This window comes from Panthera uncia, chromosome D2 (assembly GCF_023721935.1).
Source record: "Panthera uncia isolate 11264 chromosome D2, Puncia_PCG_1.0, whole genome shotgun sequence".
In the NCBI taxonomy this organism is placed as follows: Eukaryota; Metazoa; Chordata; class Mammalia; order Carnivora; family Felidae; genus Panthera; species Panthera uncia.
In genome coordinates this window covers 21,307,173-21,330,131 of record NC_064818.1, presented here as the reverse complement: position 1 = coordinate 21,330,131, position 22,959 = coordinate 21,307,173, and the positions used below count along the sequence as shown (strand labels likewise).

The 22,959-nt window shown below is 37.4% G+C and overlaps 1 protein-coding gene and 1 non-coding gene across 3 annotated transcripts in view; one reads left to right on the top strand and one right to left on the bottom strand.

Annotated features, from left to right (window-relative positions):
• CDK1 (cyclin dependent kinase 1) overlaps positions 1–15,771 on the bottom strand; it is a 20,777-nt gene extending 5,006 nt beyond the window's left edge. Inside the window, exons 1-7 of one of the 2 annotated variants that reach the window (XM_049646130.1) lie at positions 15,660–15,769; positions 13,091–13,151; positions 6,477–6,633; positions 5,500–5,623; positions 3,317–3,487; positions 1,710–1,873; positions 1,445–1,586 (exon numbers count right to left, since the gene is read on the bottom strand). In XM_049646130.1, the coding sequence (XP_049502087.1) occupies positions 1,445–1,586; positions 1,710–1,873; positions 3,317–3,487; positions 5,500–5,623; positions 6,477–6,633; positions 13,091–13,127 (795 nt within the window). In that variant the 5' untranslated portion in view covers positions 13,128–13,151; positions 15,660–15,769. Of the gene's footprint in view, positions 1–1,444; positions 1,587–1,709; positions 1,874–3,316; positions 3,488–4,994; positions 5,059–5,499; positions 5,624–6,476; positions 6,634–13,090; positions 13,152–15,659 lie in introns of those variants that run through there. The other variant, XR_007460902.1, reaches the window with a different exon arrangement.
• A 1,388-nt stretch (positions 15,772–17,159) lies between these two features.
• LOC125933560 (U6 spliceosomal RNA) lies at positions 17,160–17,266 on the top strand. Its single transcript, XR_007460992.1, has one exon. It is a non-coding gene; the product is annotated as a U6 spliceosomal RNA (small nuclear RNA).
• The last annotated feature ends 5,693 nt before the right edge of the window (positions 17,267–22,959 follow it).

Here is a 22,959-nt window from a genome sequence, read left to right as displayed (position 1 = left end):
CCCCCCCATCAGCCCTCAGTTTGTTCTCAGTTTTTAAGAGTCTCATGCTTTGGCTCTCTCCCACTCTAACCTTTTATTTTTTTCCTTCCCCTCCCCCATGGGTTCCTGTTAAGTTTCTCAGGATCCACATAAGAGTGAAAACATGTGGTATCTGTCTTTCTCTGTATGGCTTATTTCACTTAGTATAACACTCTCCAGCTCCATCCACGTTGCTACAAAGGGCCATATTTCATTCTTTCTCATTGCCACGTAGTACTCCATTGTGTATATAAACCACAATTTCTTTATCCATTCATCAGTTGATGGACATTTAGGCTCTTTCCATAATTTGGCTATTGTTGAGAGAAAAGCTCAATATTTAAATACTGTTCTAAAAAACAATTTTCCTAAAGCAGGCCTAGGACAATTTCTTTTTTATCCTAATAGATTTTTTTGGCCCTATTTTTAAAGAAAACAACTATTAGTTGAGAGTGGCAATGTAGTAGTAAATGCAAATTTTTTTTTATAGTTTGTTAATGCTTTTTTTTTTTTTTTTTTTTTTTGGAGAGACTGAGAGAGAGAGAGAGCAGGGAAAAGGAACAGAGGGAAAGAGATAATCTCAAGCAGGCTCCATGCTCAGTGCAGAGCCCTATGAGGGACTTGATCCCAAGGATCCTGGGGTCATGACCTGAGGTGAAATGAAAAGTCAGACATGCCCCATGGATTTATAAGAATTACATTATTCCTCCTAACCTTTCTGATGTAGAAATAAGGCACAAAGTAAGAAATGAGAGTTCATGCAGTAAATGGCTTTAATAACTAAAAATATCAAGCAATAAGGAAAAACCTACGTCTCGGATAAACTAAAAAGTAGTACACACCGGGACAAAAAGTTAGAAGGGAGGGCCATTACACACCAGCAACTTAAATAAAGGTGTACTAACCCTGGCCTTGCCTTCACAGAGCATCTTCGCTATGTAAGATTAAAAAAAACAAACAAGGGGTGCCTGGGTGGCGCAGTCGGTTAAGCGTCCGACTTCAGCCAGGTCACGATCTCGCGGTCCGTGAGTTCGAGCCCCGCATCAGGCTCTGGGCTGATAGCTCGGAGCCTGGAGCCTGTTTCCGATTCTGTGTCTCCCTCTCTCTCTGCCCCTCCCCCGTTCATGCTCTGTCTCTCTCTGTCCCAAAAATAAATAAAAAACGTTGGAAAAAAAAAAATTAAAAAAAAAAATTAATAAAAAAAATAAAAAAACAAACAAATAACATCTAATGCTGAATCCTCCTCTCAAAACCACTAATGTTTCTTGGTATCTAAAATGAAGCTAGTAACATAATAAACATTAACAGTCATAATAGCTATGTGCCTAGCACAATATATATTGGCTTTCTATTTCCCAGGTAAAAGAAAGGAATTGAGTACATTCAGAATCAATAATGTTGAAATCAGTATAAAGGGTCTTCTTACCGAGAGCAGATCCAAGCCATTTTCATCCAAGTTTTTGACATGGGATGCCAGGCTTCCTGGTTTCCACTTGGGAAATGTATTCTTATAGTCCTGTAAAGATTCCACTTCTGGCCACACTTCATTATTGGGGGTGCCCAAAGCTCTAAAAGCCAGAGAAAAACAAAAAAATTATTAAAGCATATATATAATCTTATTGTTATACATGTTGCCTTATTATTATTTCATCTGAAAACTTCTTAAAAGCTTAAATATAAGGCAAAAATACCTGAAAATTCTGAAGAGTTGATCAATTTCTGAATCCCCATGGAAAAGTGGTTTCTTAGTTGCTAATTCTGCAAATATAGTGCCTATACTCCAAATGTCAACTGGAGTTGAGTAGCGAGCTGACCCCAGCAGTACTTCTGGAGATCTATACCAGAGTGTCACTACCTATTACAAAGCAAATTTTTACACTGAATAAAAATACCTTTAAATAAATACATTAAAAAAATTTAATTAAATATTAAATTTAAAAAATGCATTAAATACCTAAATATAAACATTTATATTTCAGTAGGACTATCCTTTAGAAAGTTCCATTAATTCCTCTGATAATATTGTTTGAAAGTCAATTAACTATACACAATATACTAAATGGAAGATAAATATTTCATTCCTAAGTTCTATTCATTAGGTTAAAAAACACTATACAAACATACCAACTCTTTTCTTGCTTTTCAAATCATTAGAGGAAAAGGATAAAAAAAAAGTCAAGATAGCATTCACTTTTCAAAAAAACCAAAAAGGCAATTGATAATAAATTCAGTGTGGCACCGTACAAATGAATGAATACTGCTTACATGCTAACAATGTTAAGTCAGGGACTCCTGGGTGGCTCAGTCAGCTAAACGTCTAACTCTTGATTTCTGCTCAGGTCATGATCTCAGTTTATGCATGAGCTCAAGCCCGGTATGGAGCCTGCTTGGAATTCTCTCCCTCTCTCTGCCCCTACTCCACCAGCACTTGCTTGTGCTTTCTCTCAAAATAAACTTAAAAAAATAAAAACATAAGTCAAATAACAGTGGTCTAGGGGTAATCTATTATTTTACTATCTATAATTTGTCACGGCAAAAATATCATCTCTAACTTAAGCATCTGTTTAAGCCAATGGGAACCAAATAATCTTTATTTATACAGCTATGGGAAAAATAATAAAAAGGGATGATAAAAAGAAGCCAAGACATCTAACCAAATGAACACTGTTCTAAGTTTTGATTTGAAGATAGTCTTTGGGCTCAGGGATAGACAACCCCACAGAAGACAGTTTTCCAGAAGCTCTCTATTATACAATTCAATATTCCCTTTCTCTCCAGAAATAACAAATGAAATGCCATGTCATCTGTATTAACACTGAAAACCGTTATAGTAGCTTCTAAATGTACCTGAAACAGTAACCCTTAGGTAAAAAAAACCTGTCTTTTAACCAATTTGTGTACCAGAGGATCCAAGCAGGAGACAAAAAACACACAGGCGATTTGCATGGGTAAAATTTACTAAGAAAGATTCTAAACTAAGAGAGGGTTAGAATAAAGAGACTGACTAATAAGAAATAATAATTTCTAGAACTGTAGCAAGGATAACCCCTTCCTCCTGCAGTGCCTCTCCAACACCATCCACTGACATCACACCTACTGGCAAAGAAATAATATTTAAAGGTCTGAGTTAGATTTTCACATAACATGCAGTGAAGGGTGAGTTTGGAGCTGAGAGGCAATAAATTAATCCTGCACAATGGAAACCTTTATTATTTCTTTCTTGACTTAAAAAACAAATACAGAAAACAATCCAGCAATCACACATACTCTAAAACACAAAAACCACTATTCTACATACCTCATGTGTATATACTCTAATAGGTATTCCAAAAGCTCTGGCGAGGCCAAAATCAGCCAATTTAATTGTTCCTTTGTCATCAATCAATAGATTTTGAGGTTTTAAGTCTCTGTGCAAAACTCTTCTGGAGTGGCAAAACACAATCCCTTGTAGAATTTGGTACAAGTAACTCTGGAAGAAGGAAACATAAGTTAGAAACTTAACTGTACCACACAATAATTTTCTAAATAATCTTGGTGGGTTTGTTTCAAAGATATAAGAAATTATAATGCAGGTAAACAATTTAACTGCCACAAAAGCTTTCAGGCCATTTGAGACTAGCAAGCAGCATTTGGGGTGAGAAGCCCACTGATATGCTAAGATATTCACCTTATGGACACATCCATATGAACTCATTTAGTCTTCTACTATTTTTCATCTCTCATTCTTTTTTCATCTCTTATTCTTAAGTCCTAATTAGTTTTCTGTATAGAAAGTTTTGTAAACTTTTATCTATATACTTATAGCAACTCTAATTTTATTAAGATTTGTCCATCTCTATTTCTTATTACATATTCATTTCCTCTTTAGAAACCCTGGTCACAGATTCCAAAAGAAATAAATAACAAACAGGATATTATGATTATATATTTAAATAGAGACAATTATTATAACATGCTATTTATTAGTTCAGAGAAAAGTATTATACAAGACAGGTGTTGCCAAGACAACGTAATTGTCATTTGAAGCAACATGAATATTACAGAAATCTGAAGTATACATAGTAACAATATTGACTTATAAAGTTCAAAATTATAAAATAATACATAAAATCAACTGTTGGAACAAATGGCTAACCATTAAGATCCCTAGTTCTTTATACCAAAATAAAACTTTGATCCATCCATACAGTTTAACACAAACAAAAGGGAGGTGTGGCAACCTACTAAAAAATATTGTCAACTATTGTTCTAGCATACACGATGTTTGAAAGACATATAAGCTAAAGTCCAAAAGTTATGTATAAGACTGTTAAATATATGATAAAAATTATTAATGGTATATGCCATTAACAAGTCAAAACAACAAAAGAAAAAAGGAATAAAGGGAGTATTATCAACATGTTAGCAAAAAGGACCTTAGAGACCAGTGAAAAAATATCCTAACAGAAACATCAATGAAGATGTTTATAAAAAGGCTAAAAAATGAAAAATTATTAAATGAGATACAAAATATTTGCCTTTTTCACATGATGGACTGATAAAATATTTAAAAGATTGATAAAGCTAGGTACTAAAACAGTAACTGTTACCCACCACAATGAGTAAACTGCTACAAGTCTTTGGAGGGCAACAGGCACTATCATGATTTTAAATGTAAATAAACATCTTCAACTCATTGATTCAAGTTATAAGAACTTATCCTATAAAATTGCAAATGAAGATCAATATACATAAGGATTCACTGCAGCATTGTTCCTAAGAGCATGAATCACCAAGCTGGAAAACAATTTCAATGTTTATTAGTATGGAACTGGTTTAAATAATCAGATCAAACATTTAGGTAAACAGGCAAGGCTATATGTTGAATGTTTCACAGAAAAAGGGTTTTACAGTTTTGTAAAACAGCGTATGTATGTACACAAAGTTGACATGCAAGTGTCTGTAAGACTATTAAAAAACTAACAATGGGTACCTACCTCTGAGAAGTGGTTTGGTAGAGTTAGTGTAAAGATAAGACATATCCACATATACACTTCAGTGCTTTTAAAAAAATTATACATTTATAATTTAGAAATTATACATTTATAATATAGAAATGTCTATTGTAAATTAACCAAAACATTCAAAACCAGAATAAAATAAAACCACTTGCCATCATTACCTTACCCCAAGCTTTTGTTACATTGTTTCACACATATCTGACCCTCAAATAAAGACCAAAACATCCTAGCTTCCAACAATGGAATACATACCTACTGGTTTTGTTGTCTCAGGCACAACTTTTCACTCTACAACTAGAAGCAGTATCTAGTAATAAAAGGGGTAACAATCTAACCTATAGACTGTGGAAAAAAAATCTTCCTAGTTCTATTTCCTAACACTCTTTCCAAGGATATTCCCCCAAAACACAGGAACTTCTACAGAATAGACACTTTACACTCACAATGGATAAATACTAATAAACTTAAGTAAGCTTTTTACCTTAACAAGTGAAGATTCCATGAACTGACCAGGAGGGATGGAATCTAAGTATTTCTTGAGATCCATGGAAAGGAATTCAAAGATGAGATATAACCTGGAATCTTGCATAAGCACATCTTGAAGACTGAAGAACAAAACAATTATATGGAAAAAAATATCTACGAAACATTTTTGACCTCTCACAAAATAAAGCTTCCATAAACTTAACAGTGGCTATCACAGAAAGTGAAGCTTTAAGAAATTTTCTGTAACAACAAAAAGTACATACTGTTTTGGGAAAGAAGAGATGGTAGCTTCCCTAGTAATGAAAACCTTAGTTCTAAACTAGAATTTGAGAAAGGACTCTCAGGGCAGCAACTGAAAATTAAGTAACATTATACAGAAGGTACTAACTGTCAAACCACTTCTATTACAAAAGAACATTTCTAGGTTGACTACTTGTTGCTCAGAGTTTGTTTTTTCACTGAAGTGAATTACAGAAATAAATTTTAAAATTTATTAGGAACCCTTAACAGTTGCTCATTATCTCCAACCCCAGAAAAATGCAATTTAACCGTAACTTGGCCTGTTAGGAAACACCCTCCCTCCCTGCCAATACCAATCCAAATAGTTAAAAGAAAGAAAAACACTTTTCTTTTTCATCTGACAGAACTACCTGTCTTAGGACTCTGATTAAGAGGTCTTCAAGGACCAAAGCTCAGACTGGTATAGGTGATAAAGGCCTGTGAAAAAGGACTTTTTTTCTCCCTTGGCTGGTTTACCTTGAGTTTTCAGCTCCCAATACTAATCTCTTATCACCCTGCTCCTGTTTTAACAGCCCATTTTTCCTATGCCTGGCACCCCCAATTAACAAAAATAGTAGGGTTCTCTTCTGCTCAGCAATTAGACCAGATATTAAACAAATGTAAAAATTTCTACGTTGAAATTCACACTTGAAATAGTATGCGGAAAATGGTTTAAATTCAAATATACCATACCTGACTATATTTGGATGACGAAGTTCTTTTAATAGAGAAATTTCCCGAATTGCGGTACTAGGAACCCCTTCCTCTTCACTTTCTAGTCTGATTTTCTTCATGGCTACCACTTGACCTGTAGTTTTGTGTCTACCCTTATACACAACTCCATAGGTACCTGAAATAGACAAAGTAAATGTCTACTATACGACACCCTCCACAAACTAACATTTTACAAAATGACTCATCTTGTAAAATGTCATGTGATAGAAATGTCTACTGTGACCAGCTAGGAAGTATCATACTCATGATGATACTCTCATCACTTCCAAAAAGAAATTGCGGGTAACTACAACCTATCACATCTATAGTTTAGAAATAAAGTTCATGTAGTCATCACAATTTTCCCATACATTTAAATAACAAGTAATTTCCCAGCACATTTTAGAGAAGAAAACGGATCCTTTGCAGATCGAAATTTATCTCTTTTCAAATATCCAATCTAACAATAAAGCAGGCATAAAATACAGGGTGAGGATTTGGGCTGAGGAATTATTAACAGGAGTCACTGTGACACTTTCAGAAAACTTTGTATAGACTGCTTTATGCATATCAAATACATACTCAACCCTTATCTAAAAAAGAATGGGGCTAAAATATTTTATTAAATATTTATTAAATATGGAGCACCTGGGTGGCTTAGTCGGTTTAAGCATCTGACTTTGGCTCAGGTCATAATCTCAAGGTTCATGAGTTCAAGCCCAGCATCAAGCTCTCTGCTATCAGCACAGGGCCTGCTTCAGATCCTCTGTCTCCCGCTCTCTCTGCCCTTCCACTGCTCATGCTTTTAGTCTCTCAAAGATAAACAAACATTACAAAATATATATTTATAAAATCTATTAAAGTTCACAATATCTACTATATAGTAGGAAAGCCTCCCACCCATTCTGAAGTTAACAAGAACACTGATTTGGATATATAGGCTTCAGATAAGGAGTAACAATGTCAATATACGGGATCTTGGGCAGGAGAAGGGTGGATACAGAGGACAGAAGTGGCAATATTAAGGGAGGCAGATTAGTTGATTTAAAAAGTTCATATACAGGACACATTTAGTCCCCAGATTTAGTGCGTTTTAAAACCGGAGTGGGAGGGGTGCCTGGTTCAGTAGGTGAAACATGTGACTCTTGATCTAAGGGTCATGAGGTCAAGCCCCATGATGGGCGTGAAGCCTACTTAAAATTAAAATAAACAGGGGCACCTGGGTGGCTCAGTTAGGGATTCGATTTTGGCACAGGTCATGATCTCGCAGTTTGCGAGTCCAAGCCCCAAGTTGAGGTCTGTGCTGACAGCTCAGAACCTGGAGCTTGTTTTGGATTCTGTGTCACCCACTCTTTCTGCCCCTTCCCTGCTCATGCTGTCTCTCAAAAATAAACATTCAAAAAAAATTTTCAAAGTAAAATAAATAAAATCTTAAATAAATACAATCTTTAAACTGGAATTGGAAAATTTAGGGAGATCCTGAACTGCTTGACTATACATAAAATTTTACTGAATACCTTATTCTTCTGTAACATCAGTATAACTTCAAAAGTGATTAGAGTACATTTTTCTAAAGAGATCTATTATAGTTTTTACCAGTTTCTCCAAAGGTAGCAATGTTTTTAAAAAGGCTAAGAACTACTATCAAATTATCTACTGGCTTAATTAGATTATTAGAGATGGTTTGGTGAGTGGCAAACTGATGTTATATAAACTTTGTTCTAATTTTGTTTTAAGATTTTATTTTTGAGTAATCTCAACACCCAACATAGGGCCTGAACTCATAACCCTGAGATCCAAAGTTGCATACTTTACCAAGTGAGCCAGCCAGGATCCCCTAATTTTGTTTTAAAGAGAAATTCTAGGGGTGCCTGGGTGGTTCAGTTAACTGACTTAGGCTCAGGTCATGATCTCATGGTTCGTGAGTTCAAGCCCCATGTCAGGCTCTGTGCTGATGGCTCAGAGCCTGAAGCCTGCTTCAGATTCTGTGTGTGTGTGTGTGTGTGTGTGTGTGTGTGTGTGTGTGTCCCTCCCCCACTCATGCTGTCTCTTTCAAAAATAAACATCCAAAAAAAAATTTTTTTTAATTCTATACAATAGTGGGTCTTCCTAAATACTGGTGTCATTTTAAACACAGAATTTGACTAAAGAGCCATTTCACATTATTTTGATTAAATCTGGATTAACTGTGACTCTTGGACAACCAAAGTCATTCCAGATTTTAAAAACCTCGATTTTATGGATCTTTACAACCATCTTTAAAAATTGGTAACTTTCTGTACACTTAAAATCTGTCCATTTTTTGGGTATAAATCATACTTGCATCAAAAAACACAAAAGTAGTTAAGTCAGAAGCACAATCACCTGGCACACTGTGAAAGCAGACTCGGGAAAAATCATCACTTGCATAAATATAGTACAAGCAGTTAATGGTAAATTCAGGACTAAATTTTTCCCCCCTAATATTCTTTCTTTCCTTCAAGTGTACAACCTCATCGAGGTCTAAAATTTACTCATAACAATTAATTAACTTATAGCCAACACTTAGTATTTACCTAATCTTAGAAATCACAAGTGCTCTATGGTTCTCTTCTTTCTCTTTTTGAGCCATTACCCCTCATAACTACTGGTACAGAGCTCTAGTTAAACAGACCAGAATGATTCTACTAGGCAATTACCAAAAATTATTTATAAGATGCATGCATGGTATGTACTCTGAAATGAATTAAACATTACTAAATTTTTTAAAATGTTATAGTCAAAGTTACGGAGACTCTAAATGCTAAGCACAAAACCTTCATTTAACACATGTTTATTGAGTGAATAAAGGCCAAGTTAGGTCCCACATCATGGATATAGCTACCATGATCCAAAAAGATGTTTTCTCATGATAGAGTTCAAAAACTAAAGTGACAACACTCAGATCTTTGTAATTTAGAAGAAACCAGAAAATGTCTTTGTAATAACTGAAATAAGAAAAGTCTATATTTAAGAAATGAATCGGGTTGTCAAAAACTCAAAGTATCAGGGCGCCTGGGTGGCTCAGTCGGTTGAGCATCCGACTTCGGCTAAGGTCATCATCTAGCGGTCTGTGAGTTCAAGCCCCACGTGGGGCTCTGTGCTGACAGCTCAGAGCCTGGAGCCTGCTTCGGATTCTGTGTCTCCCTCTCTCTCTGACCCTCCCCCGCTCATGCTCTGTCTCTCTCTCTCTGTCAAAAATAAATAAAACATAAAAAAAAAATTTTAATAAAAAAAAACTCAATGTGTCAAGATAGAAAAGGTAGGGGAACTATTCTAAGTTAGAAAAGATTAAGGAGATATCAATCACTAAATGAAATGCAGAACACTGACTAGATCTTCAGAAGATACATGCAGAAGTATTAGAAGTAAGACATATCTGCAGCCACCCTGGAAAACAGTATGGAGGTTCCTCAAAAGTCAAAAATAGAACTACCCCTCAACCCAGCAATTGTGCTACTTGGTATTCATCCAAAGGATACAAAAATGTTGATTTGAAGGGGCACATGCACCCCAATGTTTATAGCAGCATTATCAACAATAGCCAAAGTATGAAAACAACCCAAATGTCCATCGACTGACGAATGGATAAAGAAGATGTGGTATACATATGTACAACGAAATATTATTCGGCAATGAGAAAGAATGAAAGATTGCCATTTGCAACAATGTGGATGGAACTAGAGTATATTATACTAAGTGAAGTCAGTCAAAGACAAATATCAGGATTTCACTCATGTAGAATTTAAGATACAAAACAGATGAACATAAGGGAAGGAAAGAAAAAATAAGACAAAAACAGAGAGGGGGGCAAATCTCAAGAGACTCTTAAATACAGAGAACAAACTGAGGGTTGCTGGTGGAGTGTTGGGTGGGAGAAGGGCTAAAGGGGTGAGGGGCATTAAGGAAGACACTTATTGGGATGAACAGAGGGTGTTAAATGTAAGTGATGAATCAGTAAATTCTATTCCTCAAATTATTATTACACTATGTTAACGAACTTGGATTTAAATTAAAAAAAATAAAAAGTAAAGCACACCACTACAACTTACTTTACACTGGTCAACAGAAAAACAATATGCTAAAACACAGATAATAAAGTAAATGTGACAAAACTAACATCTTGGTAAAATGTATTACAGGTTCATTAAATTTATCTTTCAACTTCTCTGTATGTTTGGAAATAAAATAAAAAGTTGAGGGAAAGAAATTTAACTTTTCAAATCAGTACTATAATGTTAAAATTTGACCAGGTATCTGGCAAAAAGCAAAAGAAAATACTGTGTGAAAGATATCGTCTAGGCCTTAAATTATTTGTACAATTTATTTTTTCAAAAACAATGTCCACCAAAGGGGTGCCAGGGTGGCTCAGTCAGTTGAGCGTCCAACTTCAGCTCAGGTCATGATCTCACAGCTCGTTGAGTTCAAGCCCCACATCGGGCTCTGTGCTGACAGCTCAGAGCCTGGAGCCTGCGTCAGACTCTGTGTCTCCCTCTCTCTCTTCCCCTAACCCACTCACATTCTGTCTCTGTCTCTCTGAAAAATAAATAAACATTAGAAAAAAAAATTTAAGAAAAAAAAAAATGTCCACCACATAATCTAAAACTGCCAGGCACTGGAGTAGTCAAAACAATATAAGCCAGAAGAAGAAACAGGAAAAAACACTAAGGGAAACTGATGTTATTATCAAATATTTGACTACATCCAATAGTGCTGGACACTACTGCCAGGCACTGTTCAAACAGCTGTGAACAAGACAAAATCCCAAACCTCACAAAGCTTACTTACAGTGTAGCAAAGAAAAAGGATATTAAGGAAAACAAATTGAAAGAATTGCCATTGCCAAAGGTCCAGAGGTCAAAGAACAAGGCATATGAGGAGGTATCATGTAGAAGAATTGGGGAGGCTTGTAACTCCAGTAAATAGACTACATTGCAGATTATGCTCTGAACCACTATTTGTAGTAGCAATTACAGTACCTTCCTCAAGAGTCAAATCTGCAGTCTCTTGCATGTTAGGAGTTCCAGAGTTTCAAAGAAAAACACATTTACACAAAAAGAATGTTTCTTTTTATTCCAAACTAAAAATCAGAACTCATTAAATTCTCTGAAGACTTAAGAAAAACTCAAAGCAGAAAACATTAAGTCTGTTAATCAAACCTATTTTTAACTCAGAAACAAGACTAGCTTAGTTGACCAGGTGTTAATAAAGTATCTAAGTGATTTTTTTAAAAAATCATCTAACATTTGTAAGTTAAGAACAAGAATCGATTTCTAACCCAACCACCACCCAAACATATCATTAGTATCTTACCAAATTCTTTTTAGTATTCTGCCCTTGGCTTTTTAGTAGTACTCCTTGTACAAGTATAGTTTTGGAGAACACTAACAATACACTAGTCAGAAACATCCCTGAAACAGAATCTACATACATAGGGGTGCCTATGTCAGTTGAGCATCTGACCTTTGACTTCAGCTCAGGTTGTGCATTTTCTCACGGTTCCTGGAATTGAGCCCCGAGTTGTACCAGAGCAGAGCCTGCTTGGGATTCTCTCTCCCTCTTTCTACCCCTCCCCTGCTCATGCTCTCAAAAATAAAAAAAAAATTAAAAAAACAAAAAACAAACCCTACATAAATTAGGCTCTAATAGTATAAGTTGTACCATTTATTCCTATAGAGTTTAGAATGTTAATACCAAGACTTTTATATAGAAACTTAGATGCTCTTGGGGTGCCTGAATGGCTCAGTCAGTTAAGCATCTGACTCTTGATTTTAGCTCAGGTCATGATCTCAGGGTTTATGGGTTCAAGCCTGCATAGGGCTTTGATGCTGGCCGAGCAGAGCCTGTTTGGGATTCTCTCTCCCTCATGCCTCTCCCTCACTCACATGTTCTCTATCCTTCTCTCTCAAAAATAAATAAATAAACTTTAAAAATTAAAAAATAAATAAAAGAAAGTTAGATTTTATGTTGGGGGGAAAAAGGCAAAGGGATATTTTTACCCATCACTTATGCCATATAAACATTCTTTAAAAACTTTAATGAAAGTACTACAGAAAGGGAATGAATAATTATACATAAGAGCTATTGGTTTAGAATTGTTTAAACATGTAAACAAGACAGATCATTTAATTCTGGGAAACTATATAGAAAACTTATTTAAATTGGCTTAATAGCCTATTGTAGCAGCTTAGAAAGTTTAGGTAAAAATATTTACCTTAAAAACAATTGTAGGAGATTAAAAGTACACTGTTAAACCTAATTCTACTGCCCTAACCTTTCCCAACACACATACGAATTATCAACAGTCTTCTCAAATTACAAATACTGCTTTAAGTGTTTCATATTTAAGATAACTGGGGGGAAGAGGGTTGCCAGGTAATCATATCAGAATAATTTCAGTTCTCTTGGATATGAACATTTTTGTGTTTAAGTTACCATGTAAAGAACATATAATTAATGCACATTAGCACAGGATACCATAAAGATTTGATTTTAATATTTACATGTCTTTATGTCACAGATGTTATAAGCATTACAAAATCCTTTTTTAAAACTTGGGTATTAAAAACACTCACCTTCTCCGATTTTCTCTATTTTGGTATAGTCTTCCATAGTTAATCGTAGATACGGTAGATCCTAGAATGAGAGGAAAAACTAATTTGATCACATGATCACCTGCCACTATAACTCCAAAGGTGGTTTAAAGTTTGTAATGAGATACAATGTGTAAAGCATTTTCCACAGTCTCTAGTACAGTATTAATTTCCCATTAATATTAGTTACGTTAAAACAACACTTACAGGGGCACCTGGGTTGCTCAGTCGGTTAAGTGTCCAACTTCGGCTCAGGTCATATCTCGGTTACCGAGTTGAGCCCCAGGGCAGTTTCAGTGCTTGCTGACAGCAAAGAGCCTGCTTGGGATTCTGTCTCCCTCTCTCTCTGCCCCTCCCACACATATTTGCCTGTGTGCTCTCACTCTCAAAAATAAATAAACATTAAAAAAACCAAAACACTTATAAAGGAAAGGACTTCTGCAATTAAGATTTTCCCACCTTTCTTGGCTCTTAAAACATCAGAAGTATTTGTGTATCTTAACCAGTGTAGTATTTGCTTCTTCCAAACAAATTAACATGCAAATTTAGACACAAACTTATCTATACACCCCAAACAAAAAACAAAAGTATGTTCTCTTTACATAACACTTCTAAGAAGCACCAATGTGTGCTAGTTATACACCCAAACATTTCCTTAAATAATATTTGACTGAATTTGTATCGCTTCATATTTTTTTGAAGAGAATTCAAAAGAAACATTTTTTTTTTTTTAACATTTATTCAGTTTTTGAGAGACAGAGAGAGAGCATGAGTGGAAGAGGGGCAGAGAGAGAGGGGAGACACAGAATCCAAAGTAGGCTCCAGGCTCTGAGCTGTCAGCGCAGAGCCCCACAAAGGGCTTGAACTCACCAACCGCTAGATCATAACCTGAGCCAAAGTTGGATACTTAACCAACTGAGCCACCCAGGCGCCCCAAGAAACAGTTTTTAAAGACACAAGTAGCAGGACGCACAGCTGGCTCAGTCAGAAGAGTGTACAATTCTTAATCTCAGGGTTGTGAGTTCCAGTCTCATGTTGGAAAGAGCACATTTCACTCACACGCACATGCGCACGCACACACACACACACACAGGGTGCAGAGATTACTTAAAAATCTTAAAAAAAAAAAAAAAAAAAAAAAAGACACCAGTAGGGAGCTAATGTGGCCATACTGCTCACCCATTAGCAAGACTGTTTTAATGTCTGCTAAAATGCTGACAAGACACTCAAAACGTCCACAGCTGAGAAGTTTGCTGATGAAACATAACTTCAGAAGCCCAAATCATAATTCCCTTGATTTCTTAACACACTCCTCTCCTCACTGATAAGATCATATATGTAAAGGTGACTCTGAGTGACACTTAAGTTCTATTTCTCACATTCATCTGCAAAATTATCCCAGAGGTAGAGACAAATCTTTTTAAATGAACAAAAAATTGCACTACATTGTCATGATATTAAATTATCATTAAACTTAATTAAAAATTAAATACTTTTTATTTTAATGTTACAAAATAGCAATAATTAGGATAATTGCCTTTTTTTACAATATCCAGATTTAATATGCCTAATGAACAATAAGACTTTGAGGTCTCTTTGAACAAATGGCTAAAACTTCAATTTCAAAGTTGGGTTTAATTACCCTCCCTCCATTTTCCTGTTTGTAACAGTTTAAAATAAAGGATGTCACTTTAAAATGCCTTTTGAATGTCTCCTGGGGCTGCGTACTAGCAGCAGGACGTAAAATGCCAATGGCTTCATCTCCTAGCCAGAGACCTCCAGGTCTTTAAAGGAAACGGGACGTGCACATGACCAACTCTAGTATTAAATAAAAATACTAATACATACATATTTGTATCTATCTCTACGCATTTCTTAGCTTTCCAATTTGCACTGTACGTAACAGCCACCAAGCATAAAATTAAAACGAAAAATATCCAAATCCCCTCTGGCTCCAAGCCTCGGCCAAGTGTTTTTAAACGCCTTGGGTGCACAAGGGCCCTGGGTACGGAGGCAAGCCCGAGAAGGCCCACAGGTTAGTTCGGTGTTCCGGGACGGCCTGGGTTTGGGAACCGGCGTGGGTATCTGGCCCCGGAGCCGTCTGGCCTTCCGCCCCCGAAGGCTAGAGCAGGGCGCACAGGGGACAGGCCGGAGCCGCAGGGCCTAAGACGGAGCCTGGCACTCCGCGACGTCGAACCAATGCAAGGGTTTGGCTTCAACCAAGACCCGAAAGCCTCCTCAGCCAGGTCGGCGGCATTTTTCCGGAACAGCCGACCGCGACCCCTGACTGCAACTCCGAGGCCAGGGCAGCCCCAGCCCTCCCCGGTGTACGTCCGCTGGGTCTGGGCTCCCGTGAACCTTCCTGGAAAGCCGGGGCCAGGCCCGGAGCCGAGTGGAGGCCCGGCCTAGTCTCCACAGGCCCTGCCTGGCCCCGCGCAGAGCCCCGCTGCCCAGCCCGGCCTCCTAATACCACCCGGTTCCTCAGCACTCCTTCTCGGGGGCCTCCGAGCCGACCCCCGCCGAGCAGACACCCCGTAGGCATGACCCTGACCTCAGCAACTCTACCCGGCTTATTATCCCACGACGAAAGCGGCAGCAGCTACCACGTCAGCGTCGCTCTCACCTCAACCTCCAAGAGCCAGCTTTGGAGTTAAGTGCAAGCTGTTTCAAACTCACCGCGCTAAAGGGTCCGGGGCCCACCAATCAGATAGCCCGTAGACTTTCAAAGGAGCCAATCGGAGCCCAGCCACGCTTGGGCGGGCCTTCCCGGGTGGCTAAAGCGCGAAAAAAAATGGAAAGGGCGGCTGGAGAAAAAGCAGGAGGGCGGGCGCCAACTGAGTCTTAGCGCAGGCGCTTTCATTCAGCCCCGAAGAGTGTCGTCCTACTGTTTCTAGTCGTCGGAAATCTACAGTTCACCCTGGGTCGGGTACTTCCCCTTCCAGTATTGGCAAAAATAAAATTTTTGCACTCAAAGTGATACTACATATACATTTAGATTCCATTACTTTCACTTCTAATACTTAAAGCTAGCGTATATTTATGTTTTTCTAAGTCGGTGATTTTCCAGCTAGGCCAAAGGAGGAGCACATTTCACACATGCATACATACATATACATATATGGATATATGGATATACGTATATATATGTATGTGTGCATATATGTATATATGTATATATACACACACACACATATATATACAGATATATTCACTTTCTAAAATGTTTAGTGTTTTATTAAAGATTGCATTTATTTAAAAATTAAAAACAGGGGCTCCTGGGTGGCTCAGTCAGTTAAGGGTCTGACTTAGGCTTGGTGAGTTCGAGCCCTGCATGGGCTCTCTGCGGTCAGCACAAAGCCCGATTTTGGATCCTCTGTCCCCCTCTCTCTCTGCCCCTCCCCCTCTTGCTCCCTGTCTCTCTCAAAATAAATAGATAAAACTTTAAAAAAAATAAAATTTAAAATTAAAAAGTTTTAAGTTAGAAACAAAATTTTACATTTTTAATTTTAAAATATTTTCACATCAGAATTTTAGTTGATTTTTTAAAACACAAAAATTCACAATTCCATGAAAGGAAAAAAAAAGATCTAAATTATACTTTAAATAATCCAGTATCCAAAACTTTCTCTTTCATTGCCCCCCACCATATTCTTAAGAGAAATTTCTGCACTTGAACTTTCTTTAAGTCTTTAAGAAAATATGAGTAAAATAGAACTAGGAATAATAATAAGAGTCCCTTAGTAAGAATTTCTCTTTGGCCTACCCTTAATGGGATGTAGAAGAAAGAGTGACTACCATGAACTCTACAAATATGTATTAGAAGACTCAGATTATGGGGTGCCTGGGTGGCTCAGTTGGTTGAACGTTAGACTCTTGATTTCAACTCAGGTCATGATCTTAGGGTATGTGAGTTCAACCATCAGGTCAGGCTCTATGCTGGCAGCAAGAAGCCTGCTTGAGATTCTCTGTCTCTCTCTCTCTCTGCCCTGCATGCTCATGCTCTCTCTCAAAAACAAATAAATAAACTTAAAAAAAATAAGACCCCAATTAGATGCTCTTATAGATACCACATTTACTAAAATTGGAATGACACAGAGAATATTAGCATGGCCCCTGGGTAAGGATGACATGTTCCATATTAAAAAAAAAAAAAAAAAAAAGCAGCAGCAGCAACAGCACCAGATTAGGGTAAAGAACAGAGGTAGTATATCACATGCATTTAATTTAAGTGTTTAGTACCCTTTTACACAGTGAGCAGTTTGTGTCATCTGGCACTATTTGTGGTACTAATGCACGGCCTTGACAATGTTATGCTCCTAGGTGGCAGAGCATTTGGGATTCACAGTGGAGGTAGAGGGTTGTGAAATCTCTGCCTGAACCTAAGAACTTTTAAAACTTACTTTTAAAATCCCAAACTCACATTCTAAATGAAGACTGACTACCCCAGAGAAAGCTTTAGAGAAGAAGACTGTTCTCTGCCAGTTCAGGGTACTGATTTTAATGAGAGTATATAAATACATATACATATACATATATATGTTTCTGGGAAGCCTCAGCAAAGCATTCATTTTATAGCATCTAAAAACAGCTGGTAATTCATTATATCCGTTTTACATTCAGCATAAAGAAGACCACAAGCTTCCACAGCTGTGATGCTAGATTTTTCAATTTAACTCAATTATCTTTGTTTTTAAATTTTCAGGGGGTATTGTAAATTCATGCTATCATCTCAGCAAATACAGTTTATTAATTATTTGGGCCAAATTGTATTCAGTGTCTCTAAAGTACTTTCCAGACACAAAATTAATCAGATACAATTCCTGCTCTAGGTGGTGGGGGTGGGAGAACACATAATTACTTAGAATTGTGTTCTGGCACTTATGCTGTAATTTATGCTATAAAGTGAAATGAGAACATAGAGGGGGAGATTATGAATTCGAACAGAGGAAGGGATATTTGAATAAACGTTGGAGAAAGAATTGTGGGGGTGGGGCTTCCAAGCAGAGGAAATTCCATGAGGAAAGCACTGAAAGTCAGCTCAGATAATTCAGGGTGCCGCCATTGTAGGGTGCAGGGGGTCCTTAGGTGTTAAGCAAAGAAGGGAGTTTGGAGTCAGAATCTTGAAGAGCCCTGAATACTGTTGTAAGGGGCTACACAGGAGAGGTACAGAACTATTTCAGAACCATTCTTGACATGCTGTGAAAAAAGAACAGAAGAAGATAGGATGAAAAGGCATGTGCTCCTAAAAATTTCATATTTATATTTTGATAAACTCCATTTAGGAAAAAAAAAAAAAGATCTGTTGGCACTGCATATGTTTGTTTTGTTTTATTTTTAGAAATAAACATTGCTGTGGAGTGAATTATCTCTCCCTCTGCCCCAAATTCATATATTGAAACCCTACCCCTTAATGTGATAGTATTTAGAAATGGGGCCTTTGGGAAATAATTAGGTTTAAATGAGATCTTGAGGGTGAAACCCTCACTATGGGATTAGTGCTCTTAAGAAGAGAAAACAGAGAGCTGGGTCATTCTGTCTCCCCCTTGCATGGACACAGCAAGAAGATGCCATCTACAAGCTCAGAAGCCTCATCAGAACCCACCATGCGGGCAACCTTGATCTCAGACTTCCAGTCTCCAGAACTGTGAGGAAATAGACTTCTTTGTGTAAGTTATCCAGTTTATGGTATTTGGTTGTGACAGCCCAAGCTGACTAAAGTATTTTTTCAGATGAAAAGGTTAAGAACATTTGCTTGTAAATACATAAAATACCCTGAAGGGAGATGCAAGAAACACTGTGCCTGGAGGAGAAGGAGTGCCTGGGGCACAGAGGTGGGAAGGGAGACTTTTGTGTCTTTGGAAGTTTGAACCCTGTGAGTGTATTACCTAGTCCAAAAATAAATGAATGGATGTATGGGTAGATAAATGGATGAATGGATGGATGAATGAAAGAGGCCGAGCCCTCTTTTTGCTACTGGATAAAATTCACAGAAGTTGCTGGAAAACATACCCAAAAGGAGAAGACTGATCTCTCTTAACATAATTCAGAAAGTAAAGTGGTGGAAAAAGTAAGACATACAGTTTCAAGATCCTTTAATCACAGCTGAAAACATGGAACTATCATGGCTGTTCCTGAGTTAGGCATTTTTTTTTTTAATTATAAAAGTAATGTGGTTTTTGTAAAATGTTCAAACAACTCCATAATAAGAACTTGTCATTTATAATCTTCATGCTCCAACCCTCATACCTCTAAAAAAGAGACAGAAAGAGGAATTATGGTTAAGATGTTGGCATCCATACTGTAAACCCACGTGTGTCAACCTATCTCAATCTTTCATTGGAAATTCAGGAAATGAGCATGGGGTCAGGAATAGAAATGTGTTCACCAATGATTAAGGATCAAAGGTAACAGATGAATAGATGCATGTCTTCCCATACAGGTGGGGAGCAAATCCTTAAGGTGTGATAGGTAAAGGCTGCTTTGTGCAGAGCATGGTGGTTACTAGGAATAGTTGTGAGTATGGTGGAGGGCAGAGGGGTCAAGCAAGGCTTCACCACAGAGGTGGGTTCTAAATTGAGTCTTGAAGAATGAAGAATTTCCCAAGCAGACACATGCATGAGGAGAAATTTCTGGTCCATTGAAAAGAAAAAAAAAAAAAAAAAAAAGACATGTTTGATGGACTGAAATTAATTCAGTATTGCTGGAACATAAATGGAGTTTAGGGGGTTGGAGAATAAGTCAGAAAAATGATGCTATGGAGTCAGGCAATATCCACACCTAGAAGGGTCTTTCAGGGTCCTGCTAAAGGATTTGGACAGAGGATGGAATTGAAAAAAACAAAATGTGAGTAGGGAGTGACATAGTCAGGATGAGGAACATGGGATTAGGAAGGAAAAAGTCACTGAAGAGGAGATCTGAGGAGGGACAATAAGGTAGCATCAGAACCAGACAAGTGGAGGCTCCACATCTATTTGAACAGGTGCTGAAACCAGGGGAGTGGTCAGTTTGAAGAGGTGGAAATAATGATGAGATACTGTAAGGAGCTAGGACAGTAAGACCTGAGGGATGAACTGGGTGTGTTGACCAAGGGAGAGAGGATCATCAGTGATGACCAGGGTATATGCTTGACAACGAGCTGAGCTGATGCCACTACCATTCTGGAGAGAGGCTAAGGGGCACTTACGGTTGGGGTAAGTGCTCATTTGGGCATGTTGATTATGAGATACCAATATGACATCCATGTGGCCTCAGATATCCAAAGGCAGATGCAAATTCCATGAGGCCTGAAGCAATATCATTTGGGGGAACTTTTAAAGGAAAAGAATGCTAGATTAAGTGTGATAGGGAATATTATGAGAATAAGAAACAGTAAAATTATAAAATTTTTAAAGTTTAAAAGTACCATAAAGTCACAAAATTCATAGAAAATTATATTTTTATTGATTGCCTGACACATCCTTATAATGCTTTTTGTCCTTACATTTCTGAGGGGCAACAATTTTTGGAATCCATATTTTCAGCATTTATTCATCCTTTCAGCTGGCAAATTCTTTATCTTTGTCTCTTTATATGAATCGCAATTTTGTAATATTTACTATGAACAGAAAGAAGATAACTCAGTCTCTCCTTTAACATGGTTAATCCAAACTGGCTTTTTATAATTAATTATTTCAAAATGGTTTTTATGACTTCTTATCTCATTATTGATAACATCATGTAGATTTTTAGACTTTCTATCAAATTTGAGAAAACACTTATCAAGTTTCTTTCACATCTGAGCTGTTCGTATGACTTCTCTAAGCTTATGCCCCACAAACACAAGTATTATGCTAAATTCTAATTTGCATGATTCTAAAGAATTCCAGATTCCAAAAACTTGTCTGATGCATTTATGATTGTTTATGCTGTGTTAATGAGTGTATTCCTGACACAAGGGAAGTTCCATTTGGATGACATAATGATGTAATTTTACAAATCTCCAGATTGGAAGAATTTCCCACAAGTTAGCTTCTCCTCTATGACCCGCTGCCCACTTACTTACCATTCTGACAAGATCTCTGACCCTATATCTTTATCTCCAGATGCCGACAGAGTCCACAGAAAGGGTAGAAGGAGTATTTCCAGAAGCTGTTGCTATGTTAGGATCGCTGGCAATGACTTGGAAGTGCTGGAGATAACTACATGCCCCTGAGCCTCAGCTAAATGTATCCTCCACTCAGCTTCCCCTGAGCTGAATCCCCATTATGTTCATGGTCCCGTCAGTGCTGCTGGCAGGTGGGGAGAAATGCAACTGGTGGGAGTTGAACTGGAAAGAAACAATAGCTTTACAGAACTGTGGCTAAACTACCTTATTCCATACATTTTTCAAAAACATATGATTATGTGAACACCCCTCTCAGAGCTCTGGGAAGGGCCTGTGCTAAGGCAGGATCCGAACACTTACGCTTCGTTAAATACATGGTGCGTCTAACTGTTAAGCTGCAAACAATTTTAAACATAATTGGAGCCCAGAGAAGTGATCAGGGCTGTTGAAATGATCAGAGCAGTTGTTTTACTTGAATCTCTGAGGTGTTTTTAATATTTTTTTTTATGGATTCTTTAAATTTTATCACAATACTGCTTATGCTTAAGATAGTCCCTTCTGCCAGAGGTAAAAGCTTACAGTACTTACAGTACTTCTTTAAATCTTTATCTTTTAAAATTATCCCCATGAACCAGGGCAATGGATTATGACTCGATGTCTAATCAGTAAGTTAAAGAATTAATACAAAAGTTTATTTTTTAATGGTGTTAAAAAATAGAACAGATGAAGTTCTATTTAAAAAAAATGTTTTTAACGTTTATTTATTTTTGAGACAGAAAGAGTCAGAGCATGAATGGGGGGAGGGTCAGAGAGAGAGGGAGACACAGAATCAGAAACAGGCTCCAGGTTCTGAGCTGTCAGCACAGAGCCTGACGCGGGGCTCGAACTAACGGACCGCGAGATCACAACCTGAGCCGAAGTCGGACGCTCAACCGACTGAGCCACCCAGGCGCCCCTGAAGTTCTATTTTAATTCAATACACTGTCATCCAAAATTATACAGGTGTATAATGTGAAACCTGGGGTTTCACATTATAAAATACTCTGCTTCATTTTAAATGTTTCCTGTAATTGACAAATTCCAAAGAGCAGAGCTACAGTAACACACTGCTAATAGTAAAATAATACAGATGAAACGTAATTTACTCTTTCTTCAAAAATGAGACAGTCACTTTCAGGTACCACAGGAAATTAAGCTCTTTCGGTTCCACTCACCAAATACTTGAGTGTTTTCTGTTCACCTGACATGGTTTGGGGGCTACTAAAGACACAATGATGAATTAGACTATCTATCTTCCTTGAGCTTGAGAGGAGGGGCGAGATAAGAAAAATACACCAAATGACTATCCTTCCTTTAGGCTACCTAGTTAAATATCTTCCTTCAGCAGATACTTTGAACCAAGTACTAAGGGAATGCAAGTAAAGTGATGTCACATCCAGATAAGACAAAAAGGGAAAGATATCTGTTCTTCCCACATTTGATAACTTTATGGAGCCCTTATTTTATCCTAAGTACTGGCTCAAATAATGGGCAAACAAGAATGGGACCCAAGCCTGCCCTTCACAGTTTCAGAATGCAGATGGGGAAACATGGAAAAAGAAAACAAAAAAATTTCAAAGAGAAAAGTAGACCATTTTATTCAACAAGACAAAAGAAAAGCTTCTTCCTACTCCAGGGATCTTATTTGATTCTTTCCATGGCCAATTCCAAACCACGGATTCGAAATGAGAAGTGGGAGTGGAACCAATGAAGCCGCACGGTCCCAACA